This window comes from Vidua chalybeata, chromosome 2 (genome assembly GCF_026979565.1).
Source record: "Vidua chalybeata isolate OUT-0048 chromosome 2, bVidCha1 merged haplotype, whole genome shotgun sequence".
NCBI lineage: Eukaryota > Metazoa > Chordata > Aves > Passeriformes > Viduidae > Vidua > Vidua chalybeata.
The window spans coordinates 97,522,894-97,549,146 of record NC_071531.1 but is presented as its reverse complement, the minus strand read 5'-3'; the positions used below and the strand labels follow the sequence as shown (position 1 = coordinate 97,549,146).

The 26,253-nt window shown below is 40.9% G+C and overlaps 2 protein-coding genes across 4 annotated transcripts in view; one reads left to right on the top strand and one right to left on the bottom strand.

Annotated features, from left to right (window-relative positions):
• Positions 1-2,692, top strand: part of WDFY2 (WD repeat and FYVE domain containing 2) — a 60,520-nt gene extending 57,828 nt beyond the window's left edge. Inside the window, exon 12 of the mRNA XM_053936338.1 lies at positions 316-2,692. Within this exon, the coding sequence (XP_053792313.1) occupies positions 316-345 (30 nt within the window). The 3' untranslated portion in view covers positions 346-2,692. The remainder of the gene's footprint in view (positions 1-315) is intronic.
• Positions 2,693-7,608: 4,916 nt separating this feature from the next.
• The window catches only part of DHRS12 (dehydrogenase/reductase 12), a 28,906-nt gene continuing 10,261 nt past the window's right edge, over positions 7,609-26,253 (bottom strand). The window contains exons 5-10 of one of the 3 annotated variants that reach the window (XM_053936108.1): positions 25,872-25,953; positions 16,455-16,516; positions 15,617-15,721; positions 14,972-15,062; positions 13,482-13,619; positions 7,609-10,948 (exon numbers count right to left, since the gene is read on the bottom strand). In XM_053936108.1, coding sequence (XP_053792083.1) covers positions 10,821-10,948; positions 13,482-13,619; positions 14,972-15,062; positions 15,617-15,721; positions 16,455-16,516; positions 25,872-25,953 — 606 coding nt within the window. In that variant the 3' untranslated portion in view covers positions 7,609-10,820. Of the gene's footprint in view, positions 10,949-13,481; positions 13,620-14,971; positions 15,063-15,616; positions 15,722-16,454; positions 16,517-25,871; positions 25,968-26,253 lie in introns of all 3 variants that reach the window. The other 2 variants (XM_053936110.1, XM_053936109.1) reach the window with 2 other exon arrangements.

Here is a 26,253-nt window from a genome sequence, read left to right as displayed (position 1 = left end):
GTGTTATGACTGTTCTGATCATGTTAATAATGTAGTGGGAGTTTTTTTGGTTTCTTTTAAGGCCAGCTATGAACCTGGCTCATACAGGTGAAAGCTGGTGACATACAGAATGTCATTCCATCGGCCTGACCACTCTGACATAAGTGCTGGACAATTAAATCAAATTACTTCAGACTTGTTGCATCCACCTCTAACCATGTTGCCCCTTTTAATTAAAGAAAAAGGATGCAAATTATTTAAAGGTTCTATTTTTACTGCATTTTATTGTCTTTTACCATTATTCATTATGTTGTTTTATTTTATTGTATTTAACAGTTGTGGGATATGACACCAGTAGTGTCTTGATGTTACATCAGTGGAACTTGAAAGGTGATATTTACAGAAGAAACTGATTTCCTAACCCTAATTATACTGCAGAAGATAGATAACACTGGGCACATATGGCAGATGAGAAAGGAAATAATGTGTTTACAACAACTTTATGTCCTCTGCTTGATCCAGGCTGAACGTTTGCACGAAGACTCTTTCCACTTCTTCTCAAAATATACAAGAAGGTATTTTTTTAACTAACAGTTTGTACGAGCTGACTTCGGTTGTCTTGAGTTTGTTTGGAAAAATCTGTGTGCAGTGCAATTTTTAGTTTTTATATTTCAGTATGTCAGGATGCTGCTTTGTACAGAAGGTTCTTGGCTTGTGTCTTCCTCTGTGAGTTTTTGGTGTCAACAGACTGTGTAAGGCAATTGGCTCTCCCTGCAGCCAGTACCTGTTGGTTTGGGATACTTCTGCTGACCGTGCTCTTTCCAGAGGAGGAAATCCAGGCATGGTCTCTGAGTGCATCACCGAGGAGCTGATGGACTGTTGCAATTCCTAAAAGGGCTGTACCATCTACTTGTCCTAGTGGGCATCATCCAGAGAGCATTCATTGGTCTGCATAATCTGCCTGCCTCTTCCTTTGCTGCACAAGTCACAGAACCAGGGGTCAGGTTACTGAGCAACAGATTTCTACAGAAAACTGAAATAGTTTTCCAGCTCAGAGCATTCTAAGGAGCACACAGACTTGTTTGAGTTTGATGACGCTGACAGTCTGATTCAAATAAAATTATTGACAACAGGAACTTTTGGGAGTGTGTGCATGGAGGGGGGCAGATCTAAAACTGGTCTAGATCTGAAAAGTCTGGTTTATCTCTACCTCTACCTCTACCTTGCACAGCAACATTTCAGCATTTATACCTGTCTGTGTTGTTGAAGATGAATTTTGTTCTTCCTGTTTTCCATATGGTTAGTCATATTTATTTTTTTAAATGCTGATGTTTTTATTAATTTTCTCTATGGATCCAGAAGTGATATTGCTGAATGATGCTCATTGTCCTGTTGTCATACTTTACAGTTTCTCTTAAAAATAAACAGTATTCAAAAACCTGGATTGACCAAAATTACCTTTTTAGAATGACATTGTCAAGGTGAATAAACTAAAAAAGCCCTTTTTTCCAAAGTGACCTTCTCTGAAGAGCCAACTCTCCATTCCATTAATCCATGTTACTTTTTAGCACGGTATTACTCACACACTTCAAAGAAAGTGGTGTAGAGAATTTGCTCCGCAAAAGCTTTCCTGCATCTCCTGTTTCAGCAGGCCTTGTGGTTGTAGCTACTGTGACACAGCAGATTGGTGGTGCTCAGTCTTGCCCTGTTTTGGACTTCCCTTCTTCCCTCTGTAGTGGGGAGACCATGACATTTGCCACTACAGAGCACATTGCTACCTGGAGAAGCTTTGTGTTCTCTCTTGAGAGAGAATGCTGAAAGAAAATAAAGCTTCTCCTTTGCCCAGCAGCAATTCACTTTTGAGGGAAAAAAAAATGGTTACCTCCATCCATAGCATTAATTCTAGTCCAGTGCTATACTACTGCTGTAGTAAAGGGTGAGTAGATTTCTGTGTGCACATCACAGGACTGCTGTGTATTTTCAGGGAAAATTCTCTTTTTGAACATTTTGTAACGTATGATGAAGTATTTTGCAGTCATGTTCTCTGAAATAACGCCACCTTGGGTTTCCTGGTTGTACAGCCTGTTGTTAGTTCCCCTCTAGACAGCATATTTTAAAGCATATTTTCAAATATAATTCACACAGTACTATTATTTTTCCAACTTGAAAGTTGTTTTCTCAGTCTTCCACTTTCTCTCCTGGAAAGTACATGCTTGTTTCCTCTTGGAATGCTTTTCATTACACCTTGTGCATGTTTTCTGATGACTGAAACGTTCCTGGCTGTCAAAGCTATGCAAGATGAGCAAGTGGCCTGCCATATTTCTTTCCACCTGGAGAATATGTACAAAGCTTTGCTGGACTGTGGTGTTCCATGTTCCCTTGGGCTCAGGGCCTTTTGGCCAGAGACCTGATTTGTGCTTTGCAGGGAGTGCATCTCATGGTGACAGAGGCACGGGCGCACCGAAGTGCATTTAAATTGCTGTTTAGTGCTCGGTTCCTGAGGAGACAGCAGTGGCACCAAGGCTGGGACTCCAGCATGAATTGTGCTCACACTGATGGAGTGATGGAGTCGGCAAGCTGAGAATCTGCCCCTGGGTCAGAACCTACTCCTGAACATGTAATGTGCAAACAAAGGTGAAGAACTGATTCCAAAGGAGACTACATTTGAGAATGACTTGTTTGGACTGTTCTGCAATAAACTCGTGGCCATACACCCCTTGTCTTCCAAGGAGTCATGGTTTCAGTGTTGCTTATGTGTGGATACAGGGTATGCAAAACTGTTTTGTAGAATTTTCTTGGCTTTTCTCTCTCACTGAATGACCTGCAGGATTATCTGGATTTAAGCTAAACATCTCCTTATCTTGCAGTCTCAGGACAAACTGCTCTGGGCTTAGAAAACTGTATAAGCTGCAAGTGAAGATGAGAGGGAAAGGAAAATTTGTCCCTTTGCAATGCCCTCAAAAGCTGTAATGTAGAGATTATGAAGGGAAAAACAGATGTACCTAATTCAATAATTCTTTTACTTTCCAAATGAAGAAAGATTTGACACTGCAAGTGTTAAAATGCCTGCCTTCCTCTTCTGCTGTGCTAGAGTAGCAATCTCAGTTTCTTCTGTCTGCTAGATGCATATGAAAAGGGATCTCAGTTGCCTGATCCTTTTTTTCCATTTTGCTTGCTGAATAACAAATCTGAACTATTTTTACGAATTTCACTATTGGAGGATGGGAGGAGGGTGTGTTTTGATACAGGTGTAAACTATGCAGTATCACATACCTACACACACTCTTAAATGAAGCCAAGCCCCCTTTCCCTGGGTCTGCTGAAGGGCAGTACCTTTTAGTGATGCCTCATGCTGTGACAAGGGGCACACAAACATTGCTAGCCTCTCTCTGCTCTACGCATCAGAGAAGGTGATTTTCATTTCTCTCTTCACTGGTGCTTCCTTGTGGGAATTGTTCTCCAGAGCATTTGCCTGCTATTCACAGTTTTAAAATGAGCAGTGTCTGTAGGGCTTAGGCAGGTGATGGGGCAGGTCACATACACAGTGCCTGAGCAGCTTGGTAGAGTCACTTGTGTCCCAGGTGGGGCAATCTGAGCATCAGACTTTTTAAGTTGAAAATATTTAAGTGAAGGGAAAAGAATGTGGGCATCTGCTTGCAATGTAGCATTGATGGTCCTCCCATCTACCAGAAGACTTAACGTCATGGTTAGATGTTGAAACAGAGCAATGATAGGGCTACAAGTCAGCCAGTCTGACAGAGGATAATCCTGGACAGTGACATTGGTGTGCTCAGCTGTGAGCACCCTTGTCTGCAGCTGTTTTTTTCAGCCAAGCTCAGGTGACCTCCCTGCTCTGTCCTCCTGAACTTGAGGCCATCACCTGAATGTCAGCATGTGGCTCTTAGTACCTCAGTAGTGGTTACTGCACTTTGCCTGAGAGGGTGGCATGGCTATCTCTGGTACTGGGAAAGGGAGGGATGTGTTCCCTCTGAGCGGGAGAAATGAAACCACTGTATGGAGCCCAGCAAAGGGCCATTGAGATGGTGAAAGGTACTGGAGCATATCTGGGAGAGCTGGGACTGTTCATCTTGGAGAAAAGAAGGCTCAGAGGGATCTCATCAGTGTGTATAAATGCCTGAAGGGAGGGTGCAAAGAGAATGCACTGGTGTCCAGTGCCAGGGCCAGAGACAATGGGCACAAACAGAAACACAGATTTCCTCTGAACATCAGGAAACAATTTTTACTGAAAGGGTGACTGAGCATGGGCACAGACTGGCCAGGCAGGTAGTTTGTGGGTTCTCCATCTTTGGAGAAAACACAACTGGACATGACCCTGGGCAACCACCTCTAGGTGACCCTGCTTGAGCAGGACCAGATGACCTTTGAAGGTTCTTTCCCACTTCAGCCATTCTGTGATTCAAAGTCCACTTAATGCCTGTCTACTATATTGCTTAGAGAAGGAAAAACGTAACTATCTTTCCTTAAATCTAAACTACTACCAAATTAGTTACTAACAAATTAGCAAATATCACCTATGTCTGGCCTCGCTGTTCCAAACAGGATTTGCATACCAACAACCAAAGTTCTGTTTTGTAGCACACAGGAAATAGGGCTACAATGTGTGGTTTTACAGGTCATGTTCTTTCCAGGAGACCACATTGAGCACATGGGATGTTTTCAATTAGGACTTAGAAGATGCAACAGTAACAACAAACTTGATCCTTTTTCAGGATGCATTGATGTGCTGAATCCCTTCAGTGATGACCTTTTACGTAATATTGAGGAAGACAGAGATTTTTCTCTTCAAAATTGCGTCTTGTGAATGTTGGCAGAAAATCTTTGCTCCTCAGAAGAAAAAAAAAAAAACAAACAATGTCCCTAGTTTGCCAATAACCTGAAGTCCTGGGATTTGAGACTAACTTTGTGTGATCACATGTGACTTTTCACTGCATTTTCCCAGTTTGGGGATTTTCCCTTGTGACCAGTCTTTGGCCATGTCTGAGATTTTGTTTGCTGCAGGACACATTGTACTGCTCAGCAGAGAAAGAGCTTGAGTTCAATTGAAATTGCTGCCAAGTAGGGACTTTGAACTCAAACGAAAATAAAAACAAGGGAGCACAGTCCTGGCAAAGTCTGTGCAAAGAGGGGATACCAAGAAAGAATGTTATCAGCATACAAACAAAACCTAAAAAAACCAAACCAAAACAAAAAGCACCTACACTATAGAAATGAATATGCATCAGAACTGTATAAAGCCAAACCATCCCCCCATCCCAGTATTGTAAGTCAGCCAGCAGCCACGGTCCAGATCCAGAAGCCACAAGGAACATAGAGTTGTTCCATCTATGAAGATTTGACTTACATTTCTTGTTCTTTGGTTCAATTGCCAAACAATATTTATCTACCTCAAGTAGTTTTTTTTCAGGACTGCATTAAATGCAGAAGTACTTTGATATTAAGAGGATGGGGAAGAGATACATTACTACTGAGATGGAACAGAAGTCATGTCAGGCCTTATGAAGATAGTCTCTCCAGTAATTTGTTCTTTAAATATGAAATAATCTGAATTTATTAAAGAGTTTATCACCTTTATACTTACATTTTATCACAGGTCAGGGCTTCCTTCAGATGTGAAAAACCCATTGCTAACACCCTATTTTGTCCTGTCCCAAGAAAATTCTGTGAGGTTGCCATGGCCAAGTAAGTAAGAAATTTTCACAAATAAAAAAGTTCACAAACTCCTTGCTACATCTTTGTAATTAGCACTAGTTTTGGCTGTGGTTTAGCTTTCCAAAGGCTGAGCCTTGTTTCTGACTCTGCTTGGTAAGTTAAGTTTGTCATACTGACCAATATCTCATGGGCTTTGCTGGTTTTTTTTGATTAGAGGGATTTTATATGAAAAAAAGCTCCTGCTGGCTTTTGTTCAAGTCAGTGTTTTATAGGAATGCTGCTCAACAATTTGAACATCTTTTCTACCAACTACATTGTAGCACTTTCCAGTACTGCTCCATTATGTAAATAAGTAGTCTCTGATGTAGCTGAATAAATTGTGGTATCTTAACCCCACTAAATTAATTTCTATCAGCTTTTGGCTATTTCTTTTCCATCTCTATGTGTGTAATGAGGAATTTGGTTTATTGAGTTTTGACTGGACTCATTCACCTGCCTGTTCTGTGAATTGTCATAAAATTGACAGCTGTTGTATGGACATGTCTTTTGCCAGGACAATTTCATGCCCTGAGTGCTTGGCAGTGGGTGAGCAGCCCAAAGGAAATGGCATCTGGGCAGCAGAGGAATTGCATGATTTTGTGCATCACTCCAAGGCTCCCGGTAGATTGTGGATTCTGAACTGAACTAAAGGGAAGATGCTCAAGACTTTTAACCATCAAGGAAAATTGCACTTCCTGGGACCTCTCTCCCTGAAGTTTGCACAAGTGCAGTTTTACCACTCTTCCCCTGTTTGGACGATATTTTTATCTGTGAAATGACACTGGCACTGCTGGTACAGCAAAAGTTTGAGTTGTTTCTCCTGGCAGCAGGGTAGAAACCTGTCCTGCTGAAGACCTTTGGCCAGGCTGACACTGTGTCCCTTCGTAAAGCTTTTTTTTTTGAGAGAGAACAAACTTCTTTCAGAGGAATACATTATTTTTCTTTATTTGATGGCTCCTTCTAGAGAGAGGAACATAAATACTGACCTACTTCACAAATTGAAGTTCTTGGATTTGATCACTTTTAGTCCCAGAAGTGTTTTTGTTGCACTTGCTCCCTATCAGATTTGGTGCCTTTTCAAAGCCTTCTTTGTCTCATTGTCTAGATCAGTGCTTTTTGGTTGACTGCAGGAATACTTGAGTTCTTGAGTCATCTTAGTTGCCTTTCAAACTTATCTCCTGTAATCAGTCACCGGCTCTGCCCAAATTACCTCTCCTAACAAAACGAGAGATGGAAGCCTGAGACAAACAGGAAATACTGTGAGCTGAGCTAGGGAAGAGGCAAAGCTGTGCGCTGCCAGAGTGGAAACTGCCTATCTAAAATGACTGTGGGTGGATGTTGACCAGCACTAGTTTTAAATAAGTATGATCCAGTGTCATGAGATGGGGTGCTTTATTTTTGCAGGGATGGTGAGAAAGGAATTACAGATTAAACTGCTTCATAGCTGCCCTCCTCCACTGTTCCATCAAGTTGCTGTTCCCTGAAAGAGTAACTCCACATTCACTCTCCACTCACCAAGTTCAGTACTGCTCAATGAAAACTAGTACTGCTTCAAGTACCATGGGCTTTTAGAAAGGCTTTGTCATTACAAAACTACAAATTAGTTCTTGTACTGACAATTGAAATGGCTGGGACTGTCCCTCACCTAGTAAATTTGTTTACATTGAGGTTTGCAGGACTGACTTATCAGGCTGTAATGAAGGAAATAGCAGAACTCCCTTTGAGCCCAGGCAGTGCATATTCAAAATCCCACCCAAGTCTTGTTTAACAGGAAGGGGTGGCCCTGCTCACACCTTGTTCCCATAGAAGCTGGAGTGTGTGTGGAGTGTGTGTTACTGCAAATGCCAACAATTGGTATTTGCAGTTTACTCCAAAAGTGTGAGGTATGTATGGGAGTGCTCCCATTCTAAGGCAAACAAACAAGTTTTTACACCTTTAATCAATAGCAGGTTGATTTAGTTGTTTTTTTTATTAAACAATGAATAAAGATGACCCAGAAATGACAAAGACAAAATGCAATTTACAAAATTGTTTGATACCTGTTACATTGACCTCCTAAAATTTTCATCCAAAAAAAAAAAAGAAGTTGCAGTGGCCCCTGCATCACTGCAGTCAGTCTTGCCGCACTGATGATGGGCTGTGCTTTTCCATTAAGATGTAGAGAAATTACCAGCTCCACACGTGCTCTGTGGTGCTACATTTCTGTGCAAGATCCCCGAGTTTGATCCCAGACTTCCCAACTAGGTGACTTCACAAAATGAAGAAAAATGTGAAGCTTTCAGAGTGAGGTCAGTGTGTTGGGCTGCACATGGACTGGAAAGGGTGGCAAGAGCAGCTGCTGTGCTTGTCATTCCATTCCCATGAACCAGATGTGCTTTCAAACTCCCAGCAGGCACTGCTTAGCAAGGACCTGTGCCACCTTCATTTTCCAATCATTTATCACTGGATGCTATTTTTATTTTGCCCATAAAGTTTTAAAAGTGGAAGAGGAGACTGAGGGGAAACCTAATCAGTCTACAACTTCCTTGTGAGTGGAAGAGGTGGGGCAGGCACTGATCTCTTCTCTGGGGTGACCAGTGACAGGGCCCAAAGAAATGGCCTGAGGTTGTGTCAGGGAGGTTTAGGTTGGGTATCAGGAAAAGGTTCTTCACCCACACGGTGGCTGGGCACTGGAACAGGCTCCCCAAGGAAGTGGTCACAGCACCAAGCCTGAGTTCAGGAAGTGTTTGGACAGTGCTCTCAGGCACACGGCATGACTCTTGGGGTGTCCTGTACAGGGCCAGGAGTTGAACTCCATGATTCTTGTGGGTCCCTTCTGACTCAGCAGAATCTGTGAGTCTGTAAATGTATTCACTTACATGAAGGTGCAAGTCATTCTGGATTGCATTAGACAAATCCTCTCGCTGGCTTGCAGTCACATACCATGTTTGCTCTTGTGGAACTGGGCTGAAATAAAGCATCAGCAGGACCATAATACCAAAGTGTGTGACACTCTGGATTTTGCTTCTAGTTGCTGGTCCTGTGGTTTAGTTCTTTTTAAATTACAAGTGCTCTTAAACCATAGCATGTTACTCTTTGACACTGACCTAACTTTGATTAAAGCAATTTTCTTAACTTTGGCTTCATTTTTAAGCGATGACACAAAATTAAAAATACAGGCTATTTAAATACACTAGTGCAGAATGTAGACTAAAATGTGTTAAATATATACAAATATAGTGCACAGTTTTTACTTTTATGAACTATTTAAATACCAGTCATTAAACTTCTGTACTGCAGAGCTGAGAAGCAAACTGATGTAAATACTAAATAATGCAAATGTTTTTATTAGCCTTGCAGCTATTGAGTTAAGAAATGTAGTTACTATATATGCTTCCAGCCATGCTCTTGTTTTGGGTAACTGTATTTAACAGTTGAGACCACAGAAAATGTTAATACCAGATTTGCAGGAAATAAACCTCTGTACAAGCCTTGCTGTTGTTTTCTTTCACTGTAGTGCAAGGAGGAGTTAAATTTATAAATGAGGCAATAACTTGAATGGTGACCCAGCCTCTTCAGGAGGAGCTGTGACAGCCTGACTTGTCTCAGCACGGCTTATCATGGGAAAATTTTTCTCAGGATCTCTCTGTCAGTAAAGTCTTTATTTCTAAGGAGATTGACAATAGGCTGAAAAAAAGCAGTTTTTTTCTTAAACTGATACTTAATAGAGTTGTTTGAATAATGAAGAAAGTCAGCCAGGAGGAAACTAAATTATGTAAAGCAGACAGAGCTCTCCTCTGTCCATCAGCAGTTTTTAGCTGCCAGTCACTGCAGACAGCTCAAGAACATCTGTGTTACATTTGTGTTTAGATCCTCGGTCCTACCATACTGGTGTGAGCCACATGTGAAACAGTGCAGCAACTTGGATGGGTTCTGGAGGTAGCTGGTTAATAAACACAGTTCAGGAGGTGTTACCTCTGTTAGTAATAGTTTTGGCTTTGCAGTAAATCTGAAATAATTAAGACAAAATGAGTCCCACCAGAATGTCTTAGACTGAGCCGATTGTCTTCAGCACTGTTAGAAAGGTGCAGCACTGTAGGTGGTGTTTCTTAAACTAGATCCAGTAAATCCCTGTGAAAAAGCCCATTCTTCCCTCTACTGATTTAGAGTGAGAAACTCGGTGAGTAATTCAAATGTCCACAGACCAGGTAAGATGAATCCTGTCTTCTGTGTCTGGAAGTAAACAGATCCAGACAAAATACAAGTCTTGCATCAGGAGGCAGATTCTCCTCTAAAACCTGTGCCCTGCCAGTGTTCCCTTCCCCTCTTAATCCATTCACAGTGATAAAAGAATCCCCTTTAATCTCTCACAGAAATGGCAAGCATGCAAGGTACACCTTAGCATGTTGTTTCTTTTCATGCCTACAGTCATGCAACCATTTCTCTGCTGGATCCACACATGTCTGGGTGTGTTGTGTTGAAACCTCCTACTTCATGGTATTTTGACATAAACGGGATAACATTTAGCCCTGGCTCCATCAAGTAATGTGGAAGGCATTTGGCAGTGTTACTAAATTCTTGCTGTTTAAACATGAGGAAGCAGATCACTTCTGCATTCCAGCACCAATTTATAGAAACTAAAGGATGTGAGGAATCCTCCCCTTTAAACTAAGCAGGCTCTGCAAGAGAGTTTCTGCATTCCTAGTTACATGTTTGAGCCCAATCACCCTTATGCAGAGAAGGAAGCCACCAACCTGTCAAATACAGCAATTAAAAGTTGTTTAAAACATTCCCACTTTCCTGAAGTCCTTCACGAAGGCTACTAATAGTACATTCCTCTGCATTTCTCTGTGCTGAGTGTTTTAAATTATTCTACGTAACTTTACAATGTCTCAGGGCTTATTTTAATGCCTCTCAATTTTTCTTCCAATCCAAAGAACACAACACCTTAGCATGTCTTGAGGCAGCAACTGCATTTTCACAATGGGAGAGACTTGGCAGCAGAGAAAAATTACACAGGTGCCACTCTACCACCTCATTATGAGAACACCTGAACCTATTTCATTTTTAACAGGCCTATGGCATCCCACTTCCCCTCAACAGCAGATTGCTGTGTAATTAGAAGATTTGTGGTGACACTGTGCCAGCAGACACTAAATTCCTGGAGAAACAGATTTAAACTTCTGGGAGAACTCTTCCAGCATCTCCATTAGTTTCTCTTCATCCTCTGGTGGACTGTGGGTGTATGCTAGGGGTAAGTGTGTAGGGACTGGTTGCCTGTCTGGAACAAAAGAAGAAAAAAAAAATTATGGGTACATTTAATTCTCTTATAGCAGAAAGGAGGTTTTTCTGATAGACTGTACTGCCCAAACATACCTCATGGTCTTGAAGCCTGGAAAATTAGCCTTCTAGGTACCTGTAAATAATGCTAATTAAACTTATCTTCTAAACCAAAAATTAAACCAATTTAATTTTAACTAAAATTTAATTTAATTCGTATTTTGGAGCTAGAGTGATTTTTCTGTAGCACAATATGACCTGGAGTGTGCAGCAAGCCCCCATTTGCAGCTAGGGACAGTTTAGGAAAAGGAAGGCTTCCTTGTGGGGTTTTGCCTGTCACTAGTGCAGCACCTGCAGGCAAAGAGCAATAGCTGGAGTTTGTTGCTGCAGGCAGAGGATGATTTTGCACTTGAAACAACATTTTTCCTTGCCTCCTGGATAACGTTTTAGTAATGTACAAATCCCCAGCTGGGACTGTAGTTAGGATTATTTTCAGTCTTAAAATGCTTACTTTCGTCCTTAGAAACAATGGTTAAATTCTAAATGCAAAGGAACTTGGGCTTATTGCCCAGTCACCATAAGTGACACGTATCCAACCAAGTTTGCTCAGTTTGATGCTTTGCTTGGTTTTGCAAATCTCATGCCTGTCACTCACTATGTAAATACAGCTGTTACCACCATCCACTCTAAGGGATCTTCCCCTCCAAAAACATGGTGTCTAGAGCCTGGGAGCCTTATGACAATGCTGTCAGGTGTCTGTGGAACAACAGTCAGAGCACTGGTGCAGCACTATTATGTCTACAGAGGAAGCCCAACTTCTGCAGCAGCCAGCTGAGACAAAAAGAACAAGCTGTTGCAACCCTGGGCAGCAGATTTCCCTGAAAGCCTATCAGGCTGCCATTGGGCTCCCCAGGAGAGCAGAGGTATTTGCTCTCTTAAGAGCAAATGCTTACCTGACTGCACACACCACATAACTTCTGCTCATAGAAAACTGAGGACAGAGAGAGGAATGTTCCCTTCTCCATCACTAATTATAAGTGGCTTTCCACCTAGCTATAGTGCTTCCTGTAGTAGCCTGTGCTAAAGTTTGGCAACTAGATAGGAAAGCCAAGTTCAGCATCACACAGAAGATGCTTCTAGTCTTTGGAAAGCAGGTCTCTGTTAAGCATTTTTTATATATTTTAGCAGATGCAGAGAATTCTGGTAGTACTAGTCATGTTCACTTCCCTTTATTATTTTCTCGGGGAAAAAAAAAAAAAAGCTAGTTTTGGTTTGTTCTCAGAGGGAACAGAAGAAGAGAATGCAGAAAATGGAGGGAAACTGTGACTGATTTGGAAAATGGCTGCCTAGGATCAGAAGCATGGGGTTTGTGGCAAAGTGCTCCTGCACCCCAAACCCTTCACTGAAAGGGCCTGAAAAGTGCTAAGCTGTGGCTTCCAAAAGGTTGTAGGAGCTAGAAATAACTGACTTCACCACTATTTGATAAGCAGAAGACACAGACTCAGAACTTCTCTTGAAGCTTTAAGAGCAGTCATGCCAGGACCAAAGCTCTCAAAAGTCAGTAGCTTTAGCTAAAGAGGCAGGGCATGTTCCCTGTTTACCAAAGCTGGGAATAGAAAAAGGCCAAACGGAAGAGCCTGGTGGAATTATAAAAGAAACAGAAAGAACAACTGAGCAGAAGCATTAGGACCAGAAGAAAGTGACTGCAGTAAAAGAAAGGCAAAGCCTGGTTCTACAAAGAAGGCTGACCAGCTGGGATGTGGGGTTTCCACATGCACCACATGCTGACATGAAAATGTGACTGTGCGACAGAAGGGACAAAGTCAACCCAAATGTGGAAAAGTCTGAGCTTCCTGCATTCTCAGTTTAGAAATTCAGTGAATCAGGATTTGAGTGCCACATCCAACAGAAGCACTGAGCTTCTGTAAGAAATGACCCTGAGCTTTCTCCTTCTGGACTGAGGCATCCCTGCTTCCAGCTGCTCCTACAAAGATGCCTGTCATTTGCCTGGGAGAAAATAAAGGCTCTGCCCTACTTTTCCATTCCCTAAGCTAACAGTGCCAAAAATGCCATTGTGCTCAAGTCTTTGCCCAGTGTTAGAGAAAGGGGGAATTGGCAGTTTTAGCTAGCATGGAACAATAGGAAGAAGAACCTGTCAAAGCGGAGCCAACTCCCAGTGCTCTGTGAGAAAGATGCTCATTTCCTAGCCTCATAAAAGATGCTGTTTGACTGCTGTGATTCACCTTCCCTCGGCACAGTCCTACATGCAGCCATTTTCATTACAAAAAATCCCCAACCCTCCCTAAAGAAATGCTTTGAAGTCTCTATCAGCTACTTTAGAGGACAAAAGTAGGAATATAACAACTTAACACAATGTTCACTTGAGCATTTAAACTTGAAACAACTTTGAGGAATGCTTTATCCTTTGCACAAGCTGCCTGGTGCAGCCTTCATCCCCTTCCAGGCCAGACAGGTATCCTAAGCTCTGGCAGGCTGGGGATCTCCAGTCTGTGCAGTGAGACACTGCTCCTTACCTTGGAAGAACAAGCCGCTGGGCAGCTTTGTTGCTTCAGGTGACACCGCCAGCCACAGGACGGTGTCAGCTCCCTGGGCCTCTGTGCGCAGCGAGTTCTTCATCCTCTCGTAGAAATCGGGCATGGACGACCTCACAGCTGGAAAGGATAACAATGCAATGGTGGCCTGCCATGCAAGGCTTTTTTGCACAAAAAGCCCCCCCAAAAACAAACAAACAAACAAAAAAACCAAACAAAAAAAAAAAAAAACTAAAACCAAAATACCTTCAAATTGCCATTTTGTGTGTAGGAAGGAGAGAAAGCAACTCTGGAGCTTATGGAAGAAAACTAGTATTTTTCTCTATCTGGGACTAGGACGGCTTGTGGGAGAATAGCACTAAGACACAGATGATCCACCACTTGTCTGTTTGGGTCAAATTACAGGGACAAAACTGACAACAGGATCTGTAAGAGGTTCCTCTGCCAATTCCATTCTAAACTGTAAAGATGACAAACATGGGGCAAACAAACTCCAAAAAGCAGTATTGTAATGGGATTTTTAGCTCTTCTTTTCTCACCAGTTTTAGGAAACCAGTTGCAGCACTGTATTTAAAAATTGCTTACTTCCTGTCTAAACTCTGGTTTCATTTTATTTTGTCCAACAGATGGTGACTGTGGGCCCATCCAATGTAGGTGTTTATTTTTGAGGGTTGTAGAGTCTTTGAACTTTAAGGCAGGATAACTCTATGGTTCATTAAGTTTGAAATCTGCAAAGGAGTGCAAAAATAAATGTATTTTAAAGAAAAAGAAATACCAGGATATTTAGTTGGAATGGGCTATTTTCAAGCATGAAGTAGACAGGATAAATGCTTCTGTTGTCAGAAGCAAATTTTGGAAACTGCATCCCTCTAAAAGACTTAGAGATGTAACTGCTATTCTGCATCCCAAGCTGGGGCACTGGGGGCTGGAAACAGTGGGGAAGGCAACATGCATAGTGCATGACTGATGCTGGCCCACCTGCTCAGGCACAGTCATTGAAGAACAGCTGCAGCTCAGACAAAGGGCTGAATGGTCAAACTGCTTCCCAACAGCAGTAATTGATTAGAGGAAGAGCAGAGGGCTTGCACAGTGGTGCATTCTCCTACATGCCCTCACAAATTCCCAGTGTCTGCATATTGGTACTTACAGAGGCAGAAGCTCCATCTGTGTGTTTAACAGTTCCACTACAAATGAAACTTAAAAGTTACCTTGAAGAACTATGTCTCTGCTGTGCATTTGTGCAGGGCTGGAAACATTCAGGAAGCCCATTATTATTCTCTAGATATACACAGCTAGCAGACACTGTGCAGAATAGAGCCACCAAGGGGACATAAAACTACTTCAAGCACCAGTTTGGAGAAAAGAAATTACTGTACCTGTTGGAAAAATATACTAGGAAGTTTCTTTTCTCTTTGTTTTTAAACTAATCCTGAAAAGAAAACAATATTGTAAGAGTATGAAGCAGATGTTACCTGGAGTGTCTGCCCAGCCAGGGTGCATCACGGAGAAATGGATATTTCTGTAAGTCTTTGCCCACTGTTCTGTCAGGACAACTTGCTGTCTCTAGGATAGAGCAGTAAGAGCCATGCTAGCACTGAGTTCAACAGCTTGTCCACCAAATTAGTTCCCAGGGAAATAAACTATATCAAATGTGCCATAAATACCAGAGCATTTATGTGCAGCAGAAATATACCCTTACTCATCCTGGCTGGATTTATTGGATAATTTCATCAGAGACTTCCACAGTCATTGCCATCCATACCCTGGCTACAAATTTACTTTTAAAGCAGCTGCACTGCTTTTACTGAGCATGTCTACTTGCTGCAGACTGTGGGCAAGAACTAAGCAGGAAGACAGAGTTCATCAGCTAAAGACAGTGTTCCCCCTTGGGACTTCTCTCATATCAAATCAAAGTCTAGCCATGCTCTCCTCCATGCAAGATGTATGCACTCCTAAGGGCATGCCATCATACTCCTGAAGATTATTGCCTGTGCATCTGCATATGGGTTGGATGCAATGGGAAAGCAACAGTGACCAACAGGCTTTTTGCAAAGCAGATGGTATGAGCTGCCTAGCAAAGAAGGGCTGGGCTTTGTTTTCAGTCCCACGGGCTGTACCTTGTTCTGTGCATACACCATAGTTCCATCAAATGGCCCATTTCCCGACTGCAAGTCAGATACATTTAATTTTTGAACTAGCATGCCCCCAGAAGAGACAGTTATCTGTAATGAAATGAATGAAAAACGAATGAATGAAAAACAAAACCAGGAACTCCCCACAGATGCCCTCATGCGTGCAATGTAGTCTTCAGGCCATAGCTGGAAGTCCCTACGGAGCAGGATTCCTCTGCATACTCTTTGCATTATGCTTATGCTCATGAGTAGAGCATACCTGGAGATGAGATGGAAGATAAATAAGGTTTTTAAGAAGGGATTTTCATTCAAAGTGATGTTGATTCATTTCAGGAATTTTGTGCTTCTTCCTTTTGAAAAGTAACGGGGAGAAAGAAAATAGCAGAATAGCATTATTTGTAGTTTGTATGTTTAGCATTTACCAAAGCTAATTAGAAGCCATACAAAACTTGGGAAATTTAATTTTTAAAAACGTATACCTGCTGTCTTATTTTACACCAAGATCTGTAAAGTTCTTCTAAGCCTATACTCCTGTTGTGCATATTTTGCACTCTGCTGCAGGAGCTAACTTGCCCTAGAGAATCTAAGAGGGTAAGTTCCCAAATGAAGTGTTTTACTGTGATTTCCAGTGAAGAGTTGAGAGCAGCAGGCAGGAGCTTTGCCTTAGAGGAGGAGGTTGTTGTTAGCAAAATCCAAGAGGATTTTAGAGATCCTTACAGCATTGTAAGTAATCCTGCAATGCTAAAACAGTCAGAGAACTGCTGTCACAAGCCAGAAGGTAAAAATAATAAAACACCCCTTTTAAACAGCATCACAGACTCACCACTCTGGCATCAGCTGCTTTTTCCAGGAGGGGCATCAGGGCAGTCGTCATGATGTATGTACCTAAAAGACAGAAAGGCACTAACATTAACTTTTCCTTTTAAAAAAAGCTTTCTTCTCTCTCCACCCTCCTTAACAACCCAAAACCCAAAGTCTCTTTATCTCTGAAATCTGATCTGAATTTGACAATGATTTTTTGTTGCTGCTTCACTTGCAGTGTGCCAACTCAACTTGTAGTGGTTCACATTGCCATATAGTTAGCAAAAGGCATATATTATTTAACAGATTTTCATGTTTGTTTTACCTATAGAGAAAACAGCTCCCTACATTCATCTGTGAGTATCTGAAGGCAAAATAGCTCAGGTATGGAACTCCTTGGGTGGGAGAAGGTGATACCAGTGAAGAAATGGGGAGTGCATTTCCCCTGCAAGTTTGCCATATACACACAGATCTAAGCTGGGTCATGAACAAGAGAAGGAAACTCCACTTCCTACTTACAGTTCTTAAGGCACTGCATATGCACTTAAGACTTGTCCATTTGTCCCTTCTCACTATGAAATCACTCAGAGTACACTGACAATTTTTGTGTTGCACAGAAAACCCACCCCTTAAATCCCCAGCATGACCATTATGGAAGACAAGGAATCCTTGAGGGTAAAAATATAAATGTTGCCTGCCCAAGGCTGAGCTAAGATTACTTGGGGAAACTTAATTGTGTCATTCCCTGCTTTTAATGTTGTTCATTTAATAAGGATTTTTACACACCACACAAATATATTCCATTACCATGACCAGCAAGTCTGTTACTACAAACACTGTTCAGACACAGAGACACACCTAGTGATGTTTCAGGCAACCAAGTGCAACACAGAGATTTTTTTTTCTGTTTAAAATGTATTTCTAAAAAATTCCATTTAAGTGAAAATTAGTCTAACTCCATTTAGTCTAGTGTTTCTACATCTACTTCCCTCTCACGTCTTTACAAATGGCTCTACTTCAACAATTCCATGAGTGATAAACACATTTTTTTCCTTGAGCTACTGAGGCCATGTTTTTCACTAGGCATGAAGACTTCAGAATGTCTTAATAACCTCTCTTCCACACAGGCAATGAGATCACCCAGTTAAAATACAGCATGTTTATAAATATGATACCAAATTCAAACATGTTACATGCCTGGTGAACAAACTGTTCAGTTCCCCTGTCAGTTACAGCAGCCTTCATTTTCTCTATATATGTATGTCTAAATGTGTATGTCCATACATACACAATATATTTAAAACCCTGGCAAATGAAACTAAGCAAATGCATTGCAGATGAGTAAATGCAGCCTGTCTTCAGCAGAAAATGTGAGCAAAGGCAGTTGCCAGTGAATGACAAGAGCCCAGTCGTGTCCCCTGGTAGTGGCGGGGAGACTGAGCGATGACATCATCGGTACAAGAACTCCCGCGGACTGTCAGGGGAGGCTTCCGCAATGTGGGGGAAAAAAAAATTAAAAAAAAAATCACTTCAGTAAAAGCAGAGAGCCTGGTTTTAATGCTGTCTGGCTGTGGGTTCTTAAAAAAGTAACATCATGTCTTGGTTAAATAAGCTGCATCTCCTAAAGGCAGAGCTGCAATGCACAGCTCTGACACTGCTCCATTTTACTGTCCTGCAGATTAATTTACACTTTTAAGGGGCTTCATGTTGATTTGTTAATTCTAAAGAGCTGCAAAGATGAATGCACTAATGTTGCCTCATTAACAACCGAATTTTGTTTTGTTTTCCAGCCGAGTAAGAGAAATGTCCAATGCCAAAAATCCTGCTTAGAGCAACTACAGCTTGTCAAACGTTTATGTGCTTATTTAGAACCACAAACTAACTTCAAAGCCCAAATCTCCTCTCTTCCTCAAGTTTATTAAGAATCCAGAAAATCCCACAAAGCCAGAGCATTCCATCTTTTTGCCCCACATAACCACTTGCTCATTTGCTTTGAGACAGAGCAGTTTTGATCACAGCTTCCTATGTAAGCAACAATATCTGAAAACACACAGACACAATGCATCAGGCTACAGCATTTAATTTCTCCCACTGCTAAATATTTCACCAAATACTGTCCCCATTTTAAGTGCTTGAATACAAACCCCTCATTCCTTTGACAAAAATACTTGGATATTATACATTCCTATTTCCCTGGGCTGGTCAGTCAGGCAAAACAGCCTGGAAAAGAAATTTAGAACAGTAAAGCAGAACAGATATACTTTATCAACAATGTTTATTGCTGGTTAGAATACATCAACTGAGACCCCCACGTTTTTATCAGTGCAAAAGCTGGCCTGTAGTTTGATGGTGACATTCAAACAGCTTGGGAGAATGCTCAGTATGGTCACTGCAGGGCCTGGCACAGCCGTGTACCTCACGGCAGGTACTTTGTCCAGCACAGCTGCATCACAGCAGGCACTAACACAGAAGTTAATTTCTGAGTAAAAGGGGAAGTAGCAAGCAAAGGCATTGCCTGCCACCATCCTTATAAAAAAAAAAAAAAAAAAAAAAAAAAAAAAAAAAAAAGTCTGATTTGGTAGAATAAACTACATTCATCTCTGCCCCTATGAAAGGAAATCAAGGTAACATCCAAACTACATGCCCTTTTGCCAATACTAGATTATTAATATCTATGTACTGTATATCAGCCTTTCCAAAATGAGCACTTGAGCATTCTAACACATTTACTTGATGCAAAAAAAAATTTGTCTGTTAAAGGAAAAACTTCCTCCCACAGAGCTTAGTTTAAAAAGGTAAGGTATATCAAATGTGGTTAATGCTTAATTATCACTCTGGTCAAACTGTACAGATTGAGTTGTTTTGTTGGGGTTTTTATAATGGTTTAACACAAAAGTACATGAAAGGAAAAGGCAACATTCAATAGTGCTGTGCCTTGCACTGAAAGCAGTAATTATTGGGTATCTGCTGAACATACAGCTGGTACTACCTGCATTTAGGACTGTGTGACAGGGCCCAGATCTGTGCATCACCATTTCCTGTCACTGGAAGGTACATTGTCCACATGGCCTGAATGCTTGTCTCCCACTGGCGTAACGGGGGAAAAAAAATCAGTGAAATAAATGGTATATATTTCCCTTTGATGAGAAGTATTTGCTGTGACACAAAGGAGTCCAGCACGATGAATCTGGGAGTTTGTTCAGAAGCAACAGGAATGCAGAAGAAGGTGAGCCCAGTCTATCACACTCATATAAAGGATTTAATCTTGCCCTTGCTGAACTCTGCCACGGTGAAGAGCTGACTTGCAAAACCTACTGGACAAGCTACAGCCCTGTTCTGTGTAATGAGGTTTGACACAGTACTGGCTGGCCATGTTTCCTCCAGTTAAAAATGCTCCTGGGACAGATGTACAATTTATTTTAAGATAGACAGTCTCTTAACATTAGCTTTCTTTGGAAAAACTTCTGTAGGCTTTACGCCTTGGAGCTGATCTCCCATAATAGGAAATCACATATAATACAGAGTAATTAAAACTTTTCTATAGAGCAACACCATTACACACCATAAACCAACTTTATCATATGGTAAAGTAGACAGGGTGGGTTGCCAGTCTATGCATTAGACATGCTCACACCAGCAAAATGAGCATGGCATTTAATGAGAACATACTTTGTTCATGCACATTAACATTTAAGTTTCATGTTTACTTGAAAAATATAAAAACAAAACCCACCAAAAATATTGAATCACCATGCATTCCCTGTGGTCTGTCTGGTAACTGCTCCACCTGGTCTGAGATCCTCTCAATTCAGTCAAGTAATCTGATATTGTGTTCTAACTAACAAATCAAATTTTTGACTCCATACAGTGAACTCCTCTGCCAACCTGGAAAAGCACTAATTCAGTGGTTTCACAATCACAGAGTGAAATATTAATGGTGTATGTGTAAAAAATGAGGCACCATTGTGGGGATAAACATTTGATTCATATAGTAAGTAGTTTAAAAAAAAAAAAACAAAACACAAAATTCAGCCTGACTGCCTCATAAACTCCTAAAGTTATGCTACTTTTCCCATGACATGATGCAGAAGCTATGGGGACTTTATGGAAGACACTATTATTAGGTCTTGTGGAAAGGTAGCTCTGCATGTTCTTGCAACAGTTCTTCCACTGTGGGTCTCATGACACAAACAAGATGAAAGCTATCCTAGTGCACAGGACAGCAGTCTCCAGTGTATTAGACACTGGTCTTTCTCACAGAAAACTGCAAGTCTTGCTGTACTGAAACATGAAAGTAAACAAAACACAGGATAGCCCTAACAGAAAATATAAACAAACACTGTGCATGCAGATTTCCAAACTGCTGGTGGTTTAGATCAGTCTGCCAGAACTTGGAAGACTCCTTAGGATTCACATAGTTCAGACTGAAAATTAATAGGACATGACATAAAATAAAAGTATACACAAACATATACTCTGATTTACTTTAAGATTTAATGTGATTCTAAAATCTGTACTTTATAAATCAACTTTGAAGAAAATTATGGTTTCAGCAGAAATAACATTGTAAACCCACTACCTGCTTATAACATCAAATTAATTGACAATACAATTACTGTGGACCCAAGTGTCTTGGTGGATTCCAGAATGTTTTTTGCTTGATGTTCTATCTGGCAATTAGTGGCACATTGCTGGTGAGGTTTTTGCCCTGCTAACGTTCGGATAAGGGCAGGCAGCCAGCACCATACTAAGTGAAGTGTTTCATCTGCCTGAGCTCTGCAGTATTATTAGGAACAGTGTGATTCTAACTGTGAAAAAAAGTGGGAACAAAAAAAACCTAAACAAACAAACAAAAACATCCAACACCACCAAAAAACTTTTATTGTACAGATTTCAATGGCTCATTCATCTGGTAGAAATCAGTTAAACTGGCTTGCTTTTCTTGAGTGCAAGTAAAAACAAACCACACAAACAAACAAACGAAAACCACCCAACAAACAAAGTTCCATTCTTCATTGGCCTGATTATCTTTTCCCTCAGTTTATGCAGTTCCCAGTAAGAGACATCCCTGAGTCTCTTTTCCTGAGTAAGACATCACGAATGAAGATTACAGTGTGCTGTCTCCAAGGGCCAATTCCACTGCACTAGCAATAACTGAGAGTGTATGGGAAGAGCTAATGAACATGAAACACAAAGGTTTACATTTCCCTCAAATGACAAAGCTCATCTCAATAAGGGCTCCTATGTCTCCTGGGAACCAGGCTTCAGTACAGTTACTGCATGTACAATTATATTCAACTTTATCCTTTCACAAACCACCTCTGATCCCCAAGTCTCAAAGCTCTTTAGAAAGAATACAGGAACCACAGTCTCCTTTTCACAGATGAGATTGTCTTGCCAAAGATCAGGCATTGAACTTACAGCAGACTGACAGCCGATATTCAAGTTGTTTGACTTCCAAGTGATTCAGAAGACCAGGCTGCACTGGATTCTGTTAACACCAGTTCATGGGTAAGGAAGAGACTGACAAACATGCACCCAGGTCAGGCAGTTTGCCATAGACGGGCAATCGTGTCACTGTGACAGACAAACATCTTATTTCCTCAGGCTCTAACCCTTCTTGTACAGTTTGGAAGTATATGTCTATATATTATTAAAACATGAGAGCGCATTAGATTGAGGAAAAGATGCTTACTGGGAGCATCATTTATCTCTCAGTGTGTTTTAGCATCCCCTTGCCTGGTAAGTAGCAATAAAAGAGTAACATACATGCCATTTTTCCATGTCAAGCAGGAAGATATGTTGAGTAACAGCAAAGTGAGGCAGGCGATAAAATAGAGGAAAAAGGATTGTTTCAGCTAAATGTCTACTGCTTCAATAAGAACATGCTGCTTTTGCCTCCACTTGCTTATAAATGCTGAAGTTTTTCTTCAAAATGACTGAATACCACCAGCTTTAATAGTCTTTGCTGGGAGTTATACTAAAACAAGTAAAATAAAATTAATTTTTAAAAAGTTTTGACTAAGAAGTCTACAAGACTCATCAGAAGAAATGATTGCTTGTTGCTGCCCAGCACCTCGGTACAACCCTGAGTACACGGTCAGCCCACAGGAAGAAATATAAGGACAACATCACAAACTAGAGGACAGAGAAAAAAATCTGCCCATTGGGATTGGCAAGTCTGCAGGAAATCTGCCCACGTTACTCCAAGCAAGTCACTCAATTTGGTTTATTTGAAAGTGCGTTTCAATCAGCAAATGCTATTTCAGACTTGTGCCTGGCCAGTGCTCCCACATTACAGTCTAAGTGTTCCATTCTCCTCTCTACATTCACTGAGCTTCAACAATCAGACAACAATTCTTGAGCCTCTAGCAGGAAAAAAAAAAAAAAAAAAAAAAAAAAAAAAAAAAGCCATGCAGCATTTGTGCCTCAGACTCATTGTAAGGGTACTACAGGCACCAGCACAGATGCAGATGCCACCACCTGCTCAAAGCACTTTACTGTTTGAACTTGAATATTAAACAAACCATACACAACCTGCATTTTACATTTTCATGAACTTCATCCATCTGCATATCCTGACAGCACCAGAGAGAACTATGCACCTCTTGTTTCAGTTCCCATCCTCAATTAGCCAGTCGGCTGTGTTTTACATTAAAGGAATTTTATTTTCTGTTCTAACTGCTGTTATATTTGTACATATTCATACAAAAGGACTTATGCAGTCATTTTTGTCCCATGTAGTCCAAAAAAAGATCAGGATATAAAGTATGTTTCACAAATCAGATCATCAATTAGAACTGAACACTGACATCCGTTATGCTCAAAAATGGACTAACAGATCAGTCAAGAGGAAAACATTCCTAGATCAGATTTAAAAGCTCCACAGCATTTCAGACACCTAAATGAGCAACTTTACAGCTCACAGAAATGTTAATCAGATATCAGATACAGAATTCAAAAACTGTGATATGTGCATTTAAAGCATGTTATATTTCAGTCTTGCATTTTTAGATAGTTACAACCTACACACTCCTTTACTAGACCAGAGATACAAGGTAGGAAAAAAAAAGTGAAAGAAACATGGAAGGAACACCCTACATGTAAAGATCTGCAAAAGATACTGATATTATTCTATCTTGTTAGTCAAGTGAGGGACAACTGCACATTTTCCAAACAAAGGCCTTGACCCCATGTCACCATTCAGGCTTTAGCATTACTGGGGCAGAGAGCGGAATTTAGTTTGTTCTTTCAGACCACATTCAAATTTACAGCCAACTTATATACCAGCTATATCTAATTTAGACAGGTTTTTCTCTGGGAACCTATAACCACAGATAGTTACTGAAACAAATTAACTTCTCCCAAGAAAAACCCAGCCAAAGGCACCTAGTACTTAGGGAAATAACAGAGCATCTACACTGACAGGTCTTTCTCCACACAGTTTTCTCCTACTGTGGCTTCAGATGTTATGATTCATTACCCCATCCCCCTAACTTTGAAGAAAAAACCTGCAGTTTGTAGCCTTGGTCCTTCACGTGTGTCTGGCCTGCAAGCACAGGAGCTTCCTGTTGCACTGGAAGGAACTTCTTACACCTCAACCAAGTCCTACTCTGCTCTAAAAGATTCAAAATTTAATCCTTATTTTTGTCTAGAGAGAAGCAGTCTAAGCAAACAACTCAGTCCTTGTCTGAACTCTGAAAAAGTTGAACAGAGGATGATTTACCTCCTTAAACTTCTTGTACAATCATGCAGCAAGTGATACATGAATGAATAATGGAGATCTATAAGTAACATCCACAAAAGATAATACAGGCATTTTCCTAGTTTGCTACAACTATAATTCAGCTTCCTCTGTGCAGCTGTATACCACTAGTAAGGCTGATTTACAGCTGGAAAAGCAGAATTTGCTGCTTCTGCTTGTGCGATACAATATAATTCAAGTGATGCACTAGAACGGTTCCCCAGCACTTAATATCGTCAGTGTCTAAAACCAAACCAAAACATGCTTTTGTATTCAGACTGTTGTGTTTGTTTCATTCTGCTTCTCTCTGGAAGAACTGTACCTTTCCACTTTGCTGGGTTTTTGTCTGAAAGACCACAAGAGGATAAAAGCTAATTTAAGGTGAATAGATCCCTCAAGATAGAAGTTCTGGTACTTATGCAGCCAAGGGAAATTTGATAGCAATATAAAACTCTTCTTGAATTTTTTGACCATAAGAAACAGAAGAATGTTAACAGAAGATTAGTCTGAAGCAAATGAATCTCTGCCTTCATACTTGATTTAATTGTCAGTTTAATGTACTCAGACTTGCAGAAAAAAATTAGCCGTACGCACAATAACAGTGAAGCACAGACATTTATACTAAAATGTTAGTTTTCAAACATAAATAGGATTTAAGGAACCAACACAGGAAAAAGGCTAGTAATAAAATCCAACAATGGTTTCCAGGTTATACTAGTCCTATAAATGCCATAACTTTATAGACTAGGTTTTTTCCCCATCCTCATTCCACATGAACAGGAGGAAAACACAGAAACAAAGCACCACAGTTCTTCCTTAATGTGTCACTTTTGAATATATTAAAGACAGTCTCTAGAGGAATCCACCTACCCTGCACAGAGGCAGAGGGAGAAGAGTGTCAGGACTGCTGGGTTGATGCAAGCACCATGTGTATCTTAGCAAGAGGTGCAGCTTTCAGCCTTACAGATATCAGCAGTGTCAGACAGCTCTTCTCTCTGCTGCCTGGCTGTTTGCTCACCTCTTTTCCACAGCTTCTGTGGGGAAACCTTCCACTTGGCTTGCCATTTTCCCTGCCCTTCCACATCTCCACTTTCTCTCTTGACTTGCTTCCCATTGCTTGTCCCTGGTACACCACAGCCACACAGTTCACACACAATGCCCCTTTCACGTGGAGCGCCCAAGACTTGCCCATTACTGCTCAATCCCTTGACTAGAGATTGCACCTGCTCCAGAGCATCCAGGGCACCGCATACGGCACAGGCTTCCTACTCAGCACCTCTGTCACACAGAACAGGGCTGTGCAAGCCCACTCAAACATCTGAATGTCTCTTTAAACATCTGAATGTGTTCTAAGCTCCATCCAAACCCCAGAAACACAATTATTACAAAAAGCATCATTAGCAGCAATGCTTAGAACAAGGTTTCCTTGCAAATTTCAGAATCAACCTGCCATTTTCCTCTTCTGCTGTGATAAATAAAGATGCTGATATCAGAACAACTGAAAAATGGTGAAATTAAAAAATGACACTCCAAACAAGCTGTAGTATTTCTTCTTTTCCTTCCTGGCTCCTTCCCTGGCATAGCAATGCTATGATCCCTCTTCGAGCAGGAATACATACCTCACGAACCCAGCTATAAAAAAACACTTCTGTAAGCAAAAAAAGTATGTTCCAGAAGAAAACCTTCAATACTCACCCAAAGTGTTTGTTGCAAAGTTTTTTTCAAGTCCATCTTCAGTTAACTCTCTGTTATTCACCATACATCCCGCATTGTTGATCTGCAAAACAACTCCTTTAAACAAAAACAATCAACACAAATATCTACAAGGAAATCCACACATATGAGCACTCCACGTTAATTTGCTGTTTTCTGACACTGCAAAACAAAACTACACCCTATAGCTTTTATTTGTTCAATAAAACATGATTGCAAGCTTTAGCTAGCACAGTCTCTGACACATTTCTTTCTCTGCCTTACCTTCCAGAAGGAGCTCAGACTTTTCTTTCCCACCTCAAAAAAGATCTGCCCCTACACACCTCCCTGTGTGTCCACTGCCTCTCCTCAAAAGTTACTTCCT